Source organism: Balaenoptera ricei, chromosome 14, assembly GCF_028023285.1.
Source record: "Balaenoptera ricei isolate mBalRic1 chromosome 14, mBalRic1.hap2, whole genome shotgun sequence".
Lineage (NCBI taxonomy): Eukaryota > Metazoa > Chordata > Mammalia > Artiodactyla > Balaenopteridae > Balaenoptera > Balaenoptera ricei.
In genome coordinates this window covers 32,620,254-32,635,568 of record NC_082652.1, presented here as the reverse complement: position 1 = coordinate 32,635,568, position 15,315 = coordinate 32,620,254, and the positions used below count along the sequence as shown (strand labels likewise).

General features: G+C 42.4%; 1 protein-coding gene across 2 annotated transcripts in view; it reads right to left on the bottom strand.

Annotated features, from left to right (window-relative positions):
- Nucleotides 1-15,315, bottom strand: part of LAMA1 (laminin subunit alpha 1) — a 153,463-nt gene that overhangs the window by 81,617 nt on the left and 56,531 nt on the right. For both annotated transcript variants that reach the window (XM_059895676.1, XM_059895677.1), the window contains exons 6-15: nucleotides 12,804-12,893; nucleotides 11,412-11,529; nucleotides 10,339-10,517; nucleotides 9,570-9,675; nucleotides 7,127-7,287; nucleotides 6,040-6,180; nucleotides 4,850-5,023; nucleotides 3,339-3,440; nucleotides 2,337-2,548; nucleotides 1,461-1,572 (exon numbers count right to left, since the gene is read on the bottom strand). In XM_059895676.1, the coding sequence (XP_059751659.1) occupies nucleotides 1,461-1,572; nucleotides 2,337-2,548; nucleotides 3,339-3,440; nucleotides 4,850-5,023; nucleotides 6,040-6,180; nucleotides 7,127-7,287; nucleotides 9,570-9,675; nucleotides 10,339-10,517; nucleotides 11,412-11,529; nucleotides 12,804-12,893 (1,395 nt within the window). The remainder of the gene's footprint in view (nucleotides 1-1,460; nucleotides 1,573-2,336; nucleotides 2,549-3,338; nucleotides 3,441-4,849; nucleotides 5,024-6,039; nucleotides 6,181-7,126; nucleotides 7,288-9,569; nucleotides 9,676-10,338; nucleotides 10,518-11,411; nucleotides 11,530-12,803; nucleotides 12,894-15,315) is intronic.

The window sequence follows — 15,315 nt, the reverse complement described above, 5'->3', positions numbered from 1 at the left end:
GCGGGGCTCCCACTTCCACGGTTGTCCCTGCTCTACCTGTCGCCCCCCTAAGCCCACATCCACATACTATGAAGTGGTCTGAGGGTCATTTATCCATTAAGCACTAGGCCCGCAGGGATCTGGACTTATGGACATTTGCAGGTCCTAAAAATAAATGAGATGTAAAAATAAGTTCAGGGCTTCCCTGGTGGCGCAGTGGTTGAGAATCTGCCTGCCAATGCAGGGGACACGGGTTCGAGCCCTGGTCTGGGAAGATCCCACATGCCACGGAGCAACTGGGCCCGTGAGCCACAATTACTGAGCCTGCGCGCCTGGAGCCTGTGCTCCGCAACAAGAGAGGCCGCGATAGTGAGAGGCCCACGCACCGCGATGAAGAGTGGCCCCCGCTTGCCGCAACTAGAGAAAGCCCTCGCACAGAAACGAAGACCCAACACAGCCAAAAATAAATAAATAAATAAATTTAAAAAAAAAAAAAGTTCATTGGTCCTGACCCTGTGGCCAAAAAAATATTGCAAAATATTTAAAATAGAAATAAAAATATTTAATTAAATATGTACACCACGAAGCTTTAGGCCAACTTTATTAACTGCAAAGCTAATAAAGAGAGAAACATATTATAGGTTAAATGTTCTCACTTTGTAAAAACGCTTGCCAAGAAATCACAGCCAATGACAAATGTTCACAATCACAGTCAGTCATGGGCTCGTGAGAGGCAGGACCTCATGGCAATTAGCAGGGATGAAGTTCAAAGACCACTTCCTAGCTGTGTGACCTTGGTCAAGTTACTTAACCTCTCTGTGTCTCCGTTTCCTAATCTACGGAATGGAAAGTATATGAAGGGCCTACCTGATAGGATTGTTGTAAGGATTAAATGAGGTAACATATGGAAAGGGCTCAGAATAGTGCCAAATACGTAGAAAGTTCTCAATAAGAGAGAGTTACTATCAATATGTATGTCCAAATAATTTCAAAAAATATTTCAAAATTTTTAAGCGACAGATTACTTTCATCCATGACTGCAAGTATAGTTTCATATACTGCATATGTGAGGTAGAGCCCACCTAAGTAACATAGCCTGGGGCCATCAAAGGTCTCCAAAAAGGCCTGGCTTGTCTAAAGCTTTCCGGGGTCGCAGGTTGGTAATTGGTAAATGTTCAAATACAGTCAAATTCAATCCTCCTTAGAAATGCAAAATATGGCATGGGTGCTTCAACTTTCCTGTTGACTAAGCAGGACAGTGACACTTACTTAGGGTATTCCCAGATGCCCCAGAGGAATTAGAGTTCCTTAAACAATGTGTTTCCAATGTTCCAATAGCCTCCAAAAGTCTGATGTTTAGAAACACTGGGTTTCCAAAGTTAAAATTCAAACACGCGTCACGACATCACTTTCAATGCGCTTTTCCCCCAACCCCGCAGGAAGGAGAAAAGGAAGAAGACAGGAAGGGGGAGGAGTGTTACCTCACAAGAGATGCCCGCGTAGCCCTGGGGACACTCGCAGTGCTCCACCTCCGTGGCCAGGGACAGGTCTATAACGTTAGGGCTGGCTGTGTCCAGAGAGACAGAATCCAACCTGCCAACAAACAAACAGGCAGGGCCGTTACAGGACTTACACACTCGCACACGGCATCTAACACCTCACAGAAGACGAATTCCTAAGACAGATTTAATTCAAACAAAATGGTGACGTGATTTTTGTAAGCAAGTAAAGATTTTCACAACAGTACGCTTTCTGGGAGCTGTCATTAGTCCCTGGAAATGCCTTGGACATTTGGCACAAGACGAGCTGCGGTCCATACACAGCCGTGGGAAGGCTCTGAGAAGCCCGTTCCGAAGAATGAACTCCAGAAGAACGAACCCATGCAGTTGAACTCTCTCTAGGGCAGAGAGATGGTCCTGAATGTGCAGTTCTCTGTTTGCTTTAGCTGCATCCAACATGTATGCTTAGCCTGGCATTGCCAGAAACTGACCTTCTCAAAGTAACAAAACGACTAAGGATGGACTCGTGAGCTTAAATAGTCTGTGAAAACCTAAGACCATTAACATCAGGAGGGTGAAAACCAGATGCAACACAGTTAACAACCCTCACCTCATGGGGCATTTCTCAAAAATCCACCCTGAAGGTTTCTGATCCCAACGCCAAGTCTATCTCCTACTAGATACATTTGTCATGGACAACAATTCTTACGCCTTCGATAAAATTACAGTGATAAAAAATAATTCCAAGACAGTTCCGTTAGCTGTGTCCTTAAAATAATCAAGTAAAGTATATCCAGCTTAAAATATATGATAATAAGGACAAGATCACCTACGTTTTCCCTCCTTTTCAGTACACACCTGTAAAGAGCCATCTTTGCAGAATTGTAGTTGGCTCTGATCAAGAGATGTGTCACGTTGGCAAGCACGGTCATCAGCTGGTCGCGATCTACCTCCCTCCTGCTGTGAAAATCTCGGAAGTGCTCAGGCACAAGTCTAACCACGTTCAAGTGCTCTTCATAGGGCTGCAATAACAGGCCCTCTGCCTGGGTGCTTAAAGTGAGCCCATTCCCCTAACATTTAAAAACAAGAGGAAATATATTCATAATTCAATTTCATGATCAAACACTGAAAGCAGATTTTGTATTCAGCCACGTGGCTTTTCATTTGTGTGCAGGTTTTTGGCAAACGTGTAATGATGTCCATAGCCCTTGGTCTAGAATGACCAGAGAAAACATATCACTATCTTCCTCTCAGAGGGATTCGAATAAGTCTAAAGACTGTGCCTGTGCTGGGATCTCAGAAAAGAGACAAAGTCATGCACTAGCCCACAGTTTCCCTCAAAGCAACCAATCTGACACCTCTAATCTTTTTTTAATTGAAGCATAGTTGATTTACAGTGTTTCAGGGGTACAGCAAAGGCCAAGGCCTTGCTGGGTCTTTTTGTGATGGGAGTGAGGATGCAGGAACAGGGACAGAGGTGGAGGACAAAAATGACAATGCATCTCCGGTCCCCACACAGCCAGGCACTGCTGCCTAGTCATTCACGTGGGGAGGACGCTACAGGAGGGGAGGAGGGACCCAAAGGGCCGAAGAGGAAGTCCCAACATCGAGGAAAAACTCCTCTCCCTCTAAATTGTGAATAGACAGGTCAGCTACAGGAGCAAGCCAAGAGCTACAGGTGCTGCCCTGAGGCAATTCTGGAAATTCCCAGTCTCAGCGGAGTCCAGACAGGCAAGGCACCGCTGAATGGCCACCTGGCCCTGAGCTCCTGCCACTACGGCCTCGCTTAGCCACCTTCAGTCATAAAACTGCTGCCCCACGAAGCCCTCGGCTCTAGCAAAGCGATGCGAAAGCAATTACCTTAATGATGACGTTGGCGTGAGACATGGGGTCACCATCCGCTGTCTCCACTGGGACCTCGTAAGACACCGCGTACTTCAGGAATCCACCAAACGCCGTCAGCTGGAATGTTTAAGTGACAATGAGCGCCGAGGGGAAGGATCATAGCTCTTGGTAAGAGGACACGGTCACTAGGATCCACCTGGCAACAACTAGGGTGCAAGGCGTCCCAGAGGCCACAATACGTAAGGATTTCACATTAAAGGCAGTGGATAGGAAGCACGTTATACGAATATTCTGTTTAATTGATACCACGAAATGTAGGATATTGTCTAAATGCACAGCAAAAAACGTACTCCTTCCTAGAGACCCCGAGGTAAATTACTCTGAACTTGTGCTAGTCCCACGATAGACCTTTATTTCACTTCAGGACTTTAGGGGGCGGGGAGTGTGACCCAGGACCACCGCCCTGCTTAGAGGAGGGCAAGAGCAACACGCATGACCAGCTTAAGGAAGGACTAAGGATTTCCTTCCTGATCTGACATCCTTTAACGTAAAAGAGAGATTTTCTTTCTGCCAGCTATGGTACAACGTTCAGAATCCAATCTTTGCACCATAAAATTGGAGAGGTGCTCTCCAGACACGAAAGCAAAACAAAACAAAACCACTGAATTTTGGTGATAAGATCCCATTCTAAATAGAAAATGTCTTCTACGATTCTAATTTGATGGGAAAAGTAATCATTTTCAAAAATAAACACTACTTAAACATACACAAAACAGCTATAAAATTAAAATATAACCATCAAATTAACTGGAAATGTACCACGGTACGAGACCTACACTACATATACCATGACTTCAAACAAACCAAAGGCCTGGTTAAGGTGAGCAGGGAGCTGTAGGTATTGAGAGAGATTCCACTGAATATATTTTCAGATCGATCAGAGTCTGGAGGGAAGCTGCCTATTGGTGAGGAGGGACAGGACCATGCATGTCATTGAAGGGAGAGGTTAAATCGTAGGCACCAACTTCCCACTTTGTGGAATCACCTTTGAGCGTTTTCTTGGAAAGGATTCCATCTGTTCTTAAACATGAACTTCACGTGAGCAACAATCATGATAAAGAAGCAGGGGGCAGTGCAAGGGTTCCTGCACACCCTTCCCAGGGGTGTTCTATACGCCAGGTAAGACAGGTACACGTCTGGCTCCACAGGGCAGGGATGCGAGGGACCTTCACAAAGGCCCAGGTGACCCAGGAACCCAGAGCAAAACAGAAGGTCTGTCGGGGAGAGGGGACAAGATTTCATACAACAGACCACCTTTGATGGGGCCAAGAAGGACACAGGTTCATATTTTAAAGATGCAGTCAAGTCAAACAAGGATAAAAAAACCATGTGAGTCAGGTGTCAGTAAACGCTGTGTGATATTCTGCTAAACTCAAAAGAGACCAACGACAGTACTTGAAAAGCCAACACAAGCTCTTCCTTAATGTGCTCTGAGATCTCTACCCAGACGCCGGCCCTGGAAGTACCTTGTTTCCCAGGTAGGCTTCCGGGGCCGACCAGTAATACTGGGAGGTCAGCCTCTGCACCACTGCCGAGCTGTTGATGCTGATCTGGTGACGCCCGCCCAGCGCGTCCTGCTGGGATCGGAGCTGGTTGGAACTGACCAAGTCGGTGACCAGCCAGCCGGACATATCTTTCACCTTAAAAAAGATCCAAGAATTTTAGAACGTGAAATCGAAGTCACCTTAGGTTTCACCCAGCCCAGCGTTAGTATCTTCACCGTGAAGGGACAGACCCAGAAAGCTTGGCGAGGACGGAGCTAACACACGGTGGCCCTTGCACTCGTCAAAGGACCCGGAAAACCTGAGAACGAGTCACACGTCCCCCAAACCCAGGTCAATTAGAAGCAAATAATGAGCAAAACTGTAAAGGCCACGGGTATGTATCTCAGATTAAAAAACAGCAAAGAACTCAATAAACGCATTGAACACAGTGTCTCTGGCTAACTCTGACTTCGTTGTTGCCCCTGCTTCTTAGCCAAATGCCAAAAACTGTATAAAACAACCTCCAGATCCTATCCTCCCAATTTGTCACCTACGGAGAGATGACAGGAGATCACCCACAGGAACGCACCCCATTCTCAAGTACTGATCCGAATCCCCCCTCCCCAGACGCTGGTAAGGAGGGAGGAGGGAGGGGAGGAGGGAGGGTCAGGGAATAGCCCTAACCTCCAGCCATCACTCTGTCCTCCCTAGAACCCACTCAGCACCCACCCTGAACCCGTTCCCCCCGAATTCTCGATTCCCCAAACAAATGGAGTGCCCTGCCTCTCCTCATAAACTGTGCCACCTGCTGCGTTCCCACCTCGCCTGCTTCTTCGAGCTAGAAAATTCTGCGTGTCCCCAGGTCCTGCTGTGCTTCCCGGCCTGAGACCGGGGTGGGGCTGGTGGGGTAAGATCTGACCCCACAGCTCCACGCATTTCCCCACAGAGGAAATTTACACACGATGCATTCTGCAATGCCGCAGCATCCTATTGCTTCCATAGGAAAATGTATGAGGGAACACACACATGATCTAGGAATTTTAGTGACACTTTGGTAAGTGGGCAGCCTTTGATCCACGCCGACGTCGGTCCAAAGGATGAGAGCGGTGTTACAGAAAAGCCAGCCTCATCACTTTCTAACACAGCTCCTGGCTCTCAAAAGATGCCCCCACCTGACTGATGGGCCAGGAGAGGCTGTCGCAAACGTCAGAGACACCAAAGCAGAAGCATTCCGAGCAGCCCTGGTGGTTCCTTTCCTCCAAGTTATAGAATCCCGGTTTGCATCGATCACAATGTTTCCCCTCAACATTCTCCTGCAAATTGGAGTAAAAAATTAGCTTTTGAAACCAATAGGTAGACAGACTAAAATGACATTAACATGACATTAGCAAGAAAGATGTCTGGCCATCCAGAGACACAGGTAAACAGAAAGACACTCAAAGTCAATGAGAAGCCTCAGGATGCCACGATTTCCAGATAGTCTGAAATACTTATCATTTGATTTTGTAGTCAAGACTGAGGCTAAGGATCTTAGAGCTTGGTCCTTATATTTAAATGGCTTTTTCGTGTTGTTTTGTTTTAAACCTTCTATGTTTGCTGATCTTTCAAGCATTTTAAAATCTGAAGAGGACTATGTAATTGTCTTGTTAATAAATGCTCAAGATAATTTTCCATCATATGTAACGTGCCTAAGACTCTGCTTACATGGGAAGAAGCACAAGACACAGCCGGAAGTCTGCTGAATTACGGGGGAGATGGTTACTAGTGTCAGATAGCCAAAAAACGCCTCCCTGGCACCAGATTCATGCATTACTTATCATTGTTCAATTCCTTTTTAAGAGAAGTCCAAAATAATCTATCTGCCTTTAATTAATGTTCTTAGAAATGTAGTGTTTACTTGGTTCTCCTCTAAACATAAAGCTTAAAAAGGATGTCATAGAAGAGGCATTAGGCCAAGGCCTAAGAAAAGCAGTATTTGGTTTCAACCAGGAAGTCACAGAAATACTTCTGGAGTATCTGGCCATCGCCCAGAAGGCACCAAAAAAGAAAATCAGGTGCCCATCTAAGTCCAAGGACATATTCTGTGGCCAGTTCGCTATGACATAATGTCATGCTTCTCAAGAAGGCTCGGGGGAAGGGATAGTTCCACTTACACCTCGATGCTTTGCTTAGGACCTGATCATCTGAGCCAATGAAATGCATCCCATTTTCAGGAAACCTCAAAGGAAACTCGGGGGCAGCTTTAACCTCCACACATACCTTACAGAGACAAGCCTCGGAGCAGGGTTCCTCATTCACGCTGCCGGCTGGGTTACAGTCACAGGGCACACACGCAGGGTAACCCTTATAACCAAACTGGCAGCGATCACATTTTTCTCCCGCGTAACCTTCCTTGCATGGACACTGACCCGGCCACTTCCCTGCGAAGAAAAATGGCAAAATGACCCAACAGGAAGGTAAAAGAGGTTTAAAGCAGGGGTTGGCCAACTATTTCTGTAAAGGGCCAGCGAGTAAATATTTTAGGCTTTCCGGCCAGAGTCTCTGTTGCAACTATTCAACTTTGCCCGTATTGCTTGAGAGCAGCCACAGATAATACATAAACAGATGGGTATAACTCTGTTCCAATAAAACTTTATTTATAAAAATCAGGGCTTCCCTGGTGGCGCAGTGGTTGAGAATCTGCCTGCCAATGCAGGGGACACGGGTCCAAGCCCTGGTCTGGGAGGATCCCACATGCCGCGGAGCGACTGGGCCCGTGAGCCACAATTACTGAGCCTGCGCGTCTGGAGCCTGTGCTCCGCAACAAGAGAGGCCGCGATACTGAGAGGCCCGCGCACCGCGATGAAGAGTAGCCCCCGCTTGCCGCAACTAGAAAAAGCCCTAGCACAGAAACGAAGACCCAACATAGCAACCAATCAATCAATAAAATAAATAAATCTTAAAAAAAAAAAAATCAGTGGTGCCAGATATGGCCCACAGACCATAGTTTGACAACTCCTGGTTTAAAGAAAGAAAAGAGAGATGGAAAGCACAGAGGCTGGTGGGAATGTAAAATGGTGCAGAAGCTTTGGAAAACCATTTAGTACTTCTTCAAAATGCTAAGCATAGTGTTACCATAAGATCCAGCAATGCCATACCTAAGTATTTAGCCAAGAAAAATGGAAACATACATCCTCCCAAAAACTTATACATAAATGTTTGTAGCAGCATTATTCACAGTAGACAAAAAGTCAAAACAACCCAAATATTCATCAGCTGATGAGTGGATAAATTAAATATGCATACAATGGAGTATTATTCGGCAATCAAAAGGACTGAAGTACTGACACGTGCTACATGGATGAACCTTGAAAACATTATGCTCAGCGAAAGAAGCTAGTCACTAAAGACCACATATTGTATGGTTCCATTTATATGAAATGGCCAGAATAAGCAAATCTCTAGAGAAAAATTAGATCAGTGGCTGCCTAGAGCTTGGAGTTGGGGCAAAGGGATGGAGGAAAACAGGCAACAACTGCCAATGGGTAAGGGGTTTCTTTATGGGGAGGTGAAAATGTACCAATATTGGACTGTGGTGATGGCTGCACCCATGAATATGCCGAAACACAACGAATTGTACACTTTAAATGGGTGTACCGTACGGCAGTCAATCATATCACAAAATCAAGCTTTTTTTTTTTTTTTTAAAGCACAGAAGCCAGTGGTGGAGGGCAATAAGCACTGTCTTTGCTTCTAATGCCAGCTTTGAAAGCTGTGTACTCTTGGCCAAGTTTCTTACGTACTCTGAGCTACAGTTTCCTTGCCTATAAATTGGGTAAAATAATTTTTATTTGCTATGCTTTAAAGTTGAAATGATATATATTCTAAAGTGAACCCAATCAAGGGTGACTGTCATCATCATCAGCATCTCATCACGAGTGGCGGGTAAGAATCAACTCCCTGCTGCAATTTACCCTCCCCCCTGTCAGCAGGGCCCGGAGAGGCACATCCCTCCCCGCTGATCAATATCCATTTTCACTGCTGATCAATATCCATTTTCACTGCTAGTGGCGGAGCACTGGAGGGGGTCACAGGGGTCTCTGGACAGATGCAACCTCTTCCGGAGACTCTGGTATTTGCAAGTCCATTTGCCAGTTTTTGAAATGGAAAGAACACTGACATTTACAAAGTTAACTGGGGGATTTGCTTGCTTTGTGGGAGGATGTATGCTAAAGGCTCTGCATGTCTTCTGAGCGCTAAATAGAGTGATTGCTATTTACTGTTCCACGTATGACTTGAAACCGAGTCTTATTTCTTCTTTCGTCAAATGCTAACTAACCTCTCAAATGTCATTTCATCGCCCCAACATTGCCATCTCCACCCTCTACCTCCCTCCCATCACGATTCCTAATTTTGCTTTATGCCCAGGGCACTGATTCCTACCTGGCTTTATATTATTTATGTACTTGTTCGTTTAGTGTCTGCTTGTGAGCAGGGACCTTGGTCATCTTGTTTGAGGATATATATGTTCCTAGGTCCTAGAAAACTGCCTGACACCTAGTACGTGCTTAGTAAATATTTGGTGAGCGAAAGAATCAATAGAGAATCATACCACCAAATTATTACACAATGGTAACAGTCTCACTAGGTACAAATCTTACACACACACACACACACACACACACAAATCAATTACAAGCACAAAAATGAATCAAGTACTCACCTCTGTGTAAGTCAGAATGAAGGTCATTCTTAATACAGACAGAACTGAGGGACCCCAGAGGGTCACAGTCACAGGGATGACAAGGGTTGTCCTCATAAGGAGACACCTGAAAGGCAGAGGTTGCCCTAGATTATCTCGCTAGAAATAACAGCAATATTAGTATTAACATTGAGAGTAATACCAATGACAAGGTATTGACTTTTTATCCAAGATGTGACTATCACAATGATTCTGTGTACCCAGGGGGTGCAGGTCAAGCCAGAAAAAACGTGCAAACATCTTTTTGACAGTGACAGCAGCTGGCGTCACTAGTAAAGTGTCATCCTTCTTCATTATCACTGCTACCCTTCCCCTCACTCTGCCGTCTCTTGGAGACATGTAGAAGCCTCTCCTATGACTTAGCCACCGTGGGATTCCCGTGACAGCTACATATGGTGTCAACTGAGGAGTGAGCACTTCCTACGGGCAAGATACAGTTGCTTTAGTTATTGGCTGACTCTCCACATGGACACTTAGTATCACAAAACTCTGAGATGATGTAGCCAGTTGACCCACAGTTCAAGTTAAGTAACAGTGGTGAACATCCTACTCTGAGCAAGAAAACAGGACGGACAGAGCAGGAAATTGATATCTGAAGAACACTACCAGCATATTATAAGAATACAGATGAAATGTTGCAAAAGGAAATGTCTTCAATACTGAGACTGATGCGTGGCGGCCTGAATGTCTTTTCTACCGCGAAGCTGGGCAACAGTTGAGGCGCTCTTACCCTGTGTGGTCTGTAATACCCATCCACGCAGGTTTCACAGTTGATGCCCATGGTTTTCTGCAGGCAATCGATGCAAACCCCTCCTCCTCTGAACTGTCCGGCAGTATTCAGACTTCTCTTCTGATTCGCCACACTTTCATCATAGTAACAGTCTTTGGCTTTATTGTGGCAATTGCATTCTAGGAGAATATTTTAACATCTCAATTAATACAGATACCGTGTCCTAGATAAAGAAAAGCCTTCCCTCCTTTAGTAAATTTTGATGACTATAAATTAAATTAAAATTATAGAAGTCATTTTAGTAACAATCTTTCAGAGGCGTTGGGGAGTAGCTATCCGAATTATACGTATGCATATCCACTTGATTCATCAACCTGTCTTCTGGGATCATATCCTGCAGAAGCACTTGCTCACTTGTCAATGACAAAGGTGAATCACTGCACCATTGCTTGTGTTAACAAAGGACTTGTAACAAGCAAAATACCACGGGTAGGTAGCTGTTTTGATTATATAACATCCATATAATGGAGTTCAATGCAACTGTTTTTAAAACAGCATTTCATAGTGTTAATATGGAGATATTTTATTTAAGATATATTGTTAAATATAAAAGTAATGCATAGAATGACACGCATAGCACATCATGTCCTGTCTACGAACAGTGTGACGTGTAGGAATATATTAACTTACGCTTTACTTGCATAAACATTTCAGGAAGAACCTACCAGGAAATCATAAAAAGTAGGAAGGATGGAGACAGAAATATATAAATATACTTTTATATACTGTAGATATTGGAACCTTGTGAATATATTGCCTATTTAAAATTTAAATCCAAATTTATAAAGAATAAATTAATATATGGGAAGCGGAATCTTAGAGAAATAGCAAATTGATAATCAATGCATTCGGGTCTCAATCCTTTAAATTTTATTAAGGTAGTCTGCCTTTTTGTGAACTACTTGAATATCTAAGAAAACCAGTTATTTACTAATTACAAATGTCAAGTCACCATAAACTGAAGCATATGAAGGGGGAAAACTTTATATCCTTGCAATTCTCAGTGACCTTACCTTCACACGTGTTACCAGAAGAAACAGTGCCGGGCCTCCAGGGCTGCTGATGGTACCCAGGACAGCACCGATTGCAGCTGTCACCACACGTGTTATGTTCACACTGACACTGGAATTTCTAGATAGTAAGGAATATAAAATTGCATCTGAAAATTTACCTGTATGTTTTTCTTAATTTTATTTAGGAAGAATCCATCATAGTCAAATACACAGCAAGAGTTTACAATCAAGCAAACCGGCACTTAATTTTTAGAGAAAAAAAATAAACATATGACCTGGTTAAAAACAGAAGTGAGAAGGCATAAACTAAAACTAATATATGGCTTAACAAAAAAAGCTTTTCAAAAGAGACACATTGACCTGAAAGGTTTGGAAGCTCCTACTAGTAACTTTCTTGATATTCATCTCTGTTTTTCAGCAATAATAAAAATCCTAGGCTTCCCTGGTGGTACAGTGGTTAAGAATCCGCCTGCCAATGCAGGCGACACAGGTTCGATCCCTGGTCCGGGAAGATCCCACATGCCACGGAGCAACTAAGCCCGTGCGCCACAACTACTGAGCCTGTGCTCTAGAGCCCATGAGCCACAACTACTGAGACCACAAGCCACAACTACTGAGCCCACGTGCCCCAACTACTGAAGCCCGTGTGCCTAGAGCCTGGGCTCCGCAACAAGAGAAGCCACCGCAATGAGAAGCCCGCGCACCGCAAGGAAGAGTAGCCCCTGCTCACCGCAACTAGAGAAAGCCCGTGTGCAGCAATGAAGACCCAACGCAGCCAAAAATAAATAAACAAAAATTTTAAAAAATAAAAATCCTATTCAGGAGTTAAATTATTACGAAGATTGGGAAAAAATAAGAAGTAACTTCATGTAAGTTTTTAAAAGAAGAAAAGAGGATGCTATCTTCTTCACTTAATACTATGCTAAAACAGGGAAACTTTATTTTACCTTGATTTAGCACCACAAAAAAAGAAAGAGGAGAAGTCAGAAGGAGGGGAATCCTTCTTTTAAAAAGTATAAACATAATTTCTAACTGCACGTGATTTTCACTTGACTATCTTATAGAGAAGAGCTTCAAAATTCAAAAGGCCACTGAATTGCACACTTTAAAACGATTAAAATGGTTAAATTTTACGTTACTTTTCTTTTTACCCCCCCTCCAAAAAAAATATTTATGGAAAGAATTTAATTAGAAACATATTCTCCAACCAACACAAAATTAAATTGTTTAAAAAGATTAAACCAGTTAAATTATCTGAAAATCTTTTTTTGTGGCTTGATTTTATAACTTTCAACACATGCCTTGAATGCAAGTGCAAAAAGTGCAATGCAAACATTATAGCTACAACTGCTATTTTGAATTTTTAGTAAAATGTGAAATACTACAACTCACCTTTATAGTTTCATCCCATGGGCAGCTACTAGCATGGCCATAACAAATACACATTCCTCCAACAGAAATGTCTTTTATTGAATAGTAATACTAAGGAAAAAGAAAGTTACAAGCAAAAATTAAAACCTCTTCTATTTCAGTGAGAAGAAAACGTTGGCACTCCAACAAATATCTCAGTTGTTACTGATAATCAAAAACACAGATATACATTTTAAACTATATTTCATGCACAAGTAAATATAAATAAAATATTTATGTTCAATTAATGTAAACAATGTTCAAATTAGCTCATCAACAGAAACCAAAGGAGTTTAAAAAGAATTTCTCAACTTGGCTGCATCTTAAACCGAGGCAGTCATATTCAAAACCCATGTTACTGAAAACCCTAAAAATATTCCTAAATTGAATACAGCCCTATATAAAAAAGGAATAACTCATGACCAAGTAGGATTTATCCCATGGGTGCAGAGTTAATATAACACAAAAAAATCAATAAATGTAAATCACCACATTAACAGAATAAAGGAGAAAAATCATATGATCATTTCATTAGATGCACAAAAAGCATTTTACAGAAGGCAACACCATCATTCAAAAAAAACTCAGCAAACCAGAAGTAGAAGAGAACTTCTTCAGTCTAATGAAGGAGTGTCTATGGAAAACCTAGAGCTAACAGTGAAAGATTAAGTGCTTTCCTCTTAAAATCTGCTCTTACTATTTCTATTCAACATTCTACGGGAGGCGCCAGGCAGTTCAATAATGCAAGAAAAAATAAGTCAAAAGCAAACAGAGTGCACAGTAAGACTAAACTGTCATTATTTGTAGATGACATGATTGTGTACATAGAAAATCTATCCAAAACTACTAGAATATGTGAATTTGGCAATGTCTCAATCAGCAAAAATGAATTGTACTTCTGTATACTAGCAATGAACAAATGGAAAATAAATGTTAGAAAGAAAACTATTAACACTAATATTCAAAAACATGAAATACTTAAAAATAAACTGAACAAAAGATGACAAATAAACAAATAATAGATCATTGCCAAGAGGACCTTAAGAAGACAGAGATAAGTGGGGAGGTATAGCACATTCATGGGCTAGATGATCCAATATTGTCAAAATGTCTTCCAAAATTCCTTCTAAATTGATCTACGGAATCAACGGAATCCCAATGAAAGTCTTAGCAGGATTTCTTTCTTCCTGTCTTTCTTTCTTTCTCCTTTCTTTCTTTCTTTCCTTCTTTCTTTTTGGTATTAATTGACAAACTGATTCTAAAACTTATAAGGAAACACGATGAACTTGGAACAGCCTAACCCATCTTGAAAAAGGACTGAGTTGGACTATTATGGTACCTGACTTCAAGATTTACTGCAGTAATCAAGAAAGACTGTTATTGGCATAAGGATAGACAAATAGATCATTGGGACAGTATAGAGTCCAGAAACGCACCCACAATAATAAGGTCAAGTAATTTTCAACAGGGCACCAAAACAATTTAAAGGGAGAAAGGAAAGTATTTTCAACACATGGTGCTGGAACAATTGTATATACACGTGGGGAAAAAAGAACCTTCGCCTCTACCTCACACCAAATACAAAAAATAACAAGAAAAGGATAATAGATGTGAAAGCTGAAACTATAAAGCTATTACAAGAAAGCATCGGAAAATATTTTTGTAAACTTGCGATAAGCAAATATTTTTCAGAGAGGAATAGAAAGCACTAACTATAAAAGAAAAACGATAAACTGGACTTTCTCGAAATTAAACCATCTACTCCTCAGAAGTCATAGTTAGGAAAGTGGATAAGCAAGAGACAAGCCAGGGCAGAGAGAAGGGATTTGCAGTATAGACACATCTGACAAAGGACTTCTACACAGCATATATAGAGATCTTTTATAACTCAGGAATAAGGAGACAGATAACCCAATTTAAAAATGGATAGAAATGTCATCAGATACAAATAAGTACATGCTCAACATCAGTCATCAGGGAAATACAAATTAATTACCCCGAGGAGATGCCACCACATGCACATCAGCACGGCTGAGGTGGCAGTGACCGACGCCCCAGTGTGTGAAAGTGTGCGGTGTACCCAGAGCCCTCACACACTGCTGGTCTGTAAAACAACACAGCTGCTTTTGATAAGGCTTAGAAATTCCTAAAAATTAAACACATAGCTATCCTGTAACTCAGTAAATCCCACTCCTACTTTATCCAAGGGATTTGGAAATGTTTGTCGCCACAAGCCTTATACGTTTACTATACACTGAAAATATGTACGTTTTCCTGGATGTAGCTTATATCTCAAACTTTAAAATTTTCTTTTAAGTGGGAAAAAAAACCCCAGCCATTCTCACTTGCTTGATCAGATGTAGAGCCAGATTAGAACGTGAAGAAATGACCACTGCATCTGCTGCAATGATGGTGTTATGGGATGGGTGGGGACAGGGGGACCTGAGGGCACCACGTCAGAACCATAATCTCGTTTAAAGGTGGCATTTTTAAC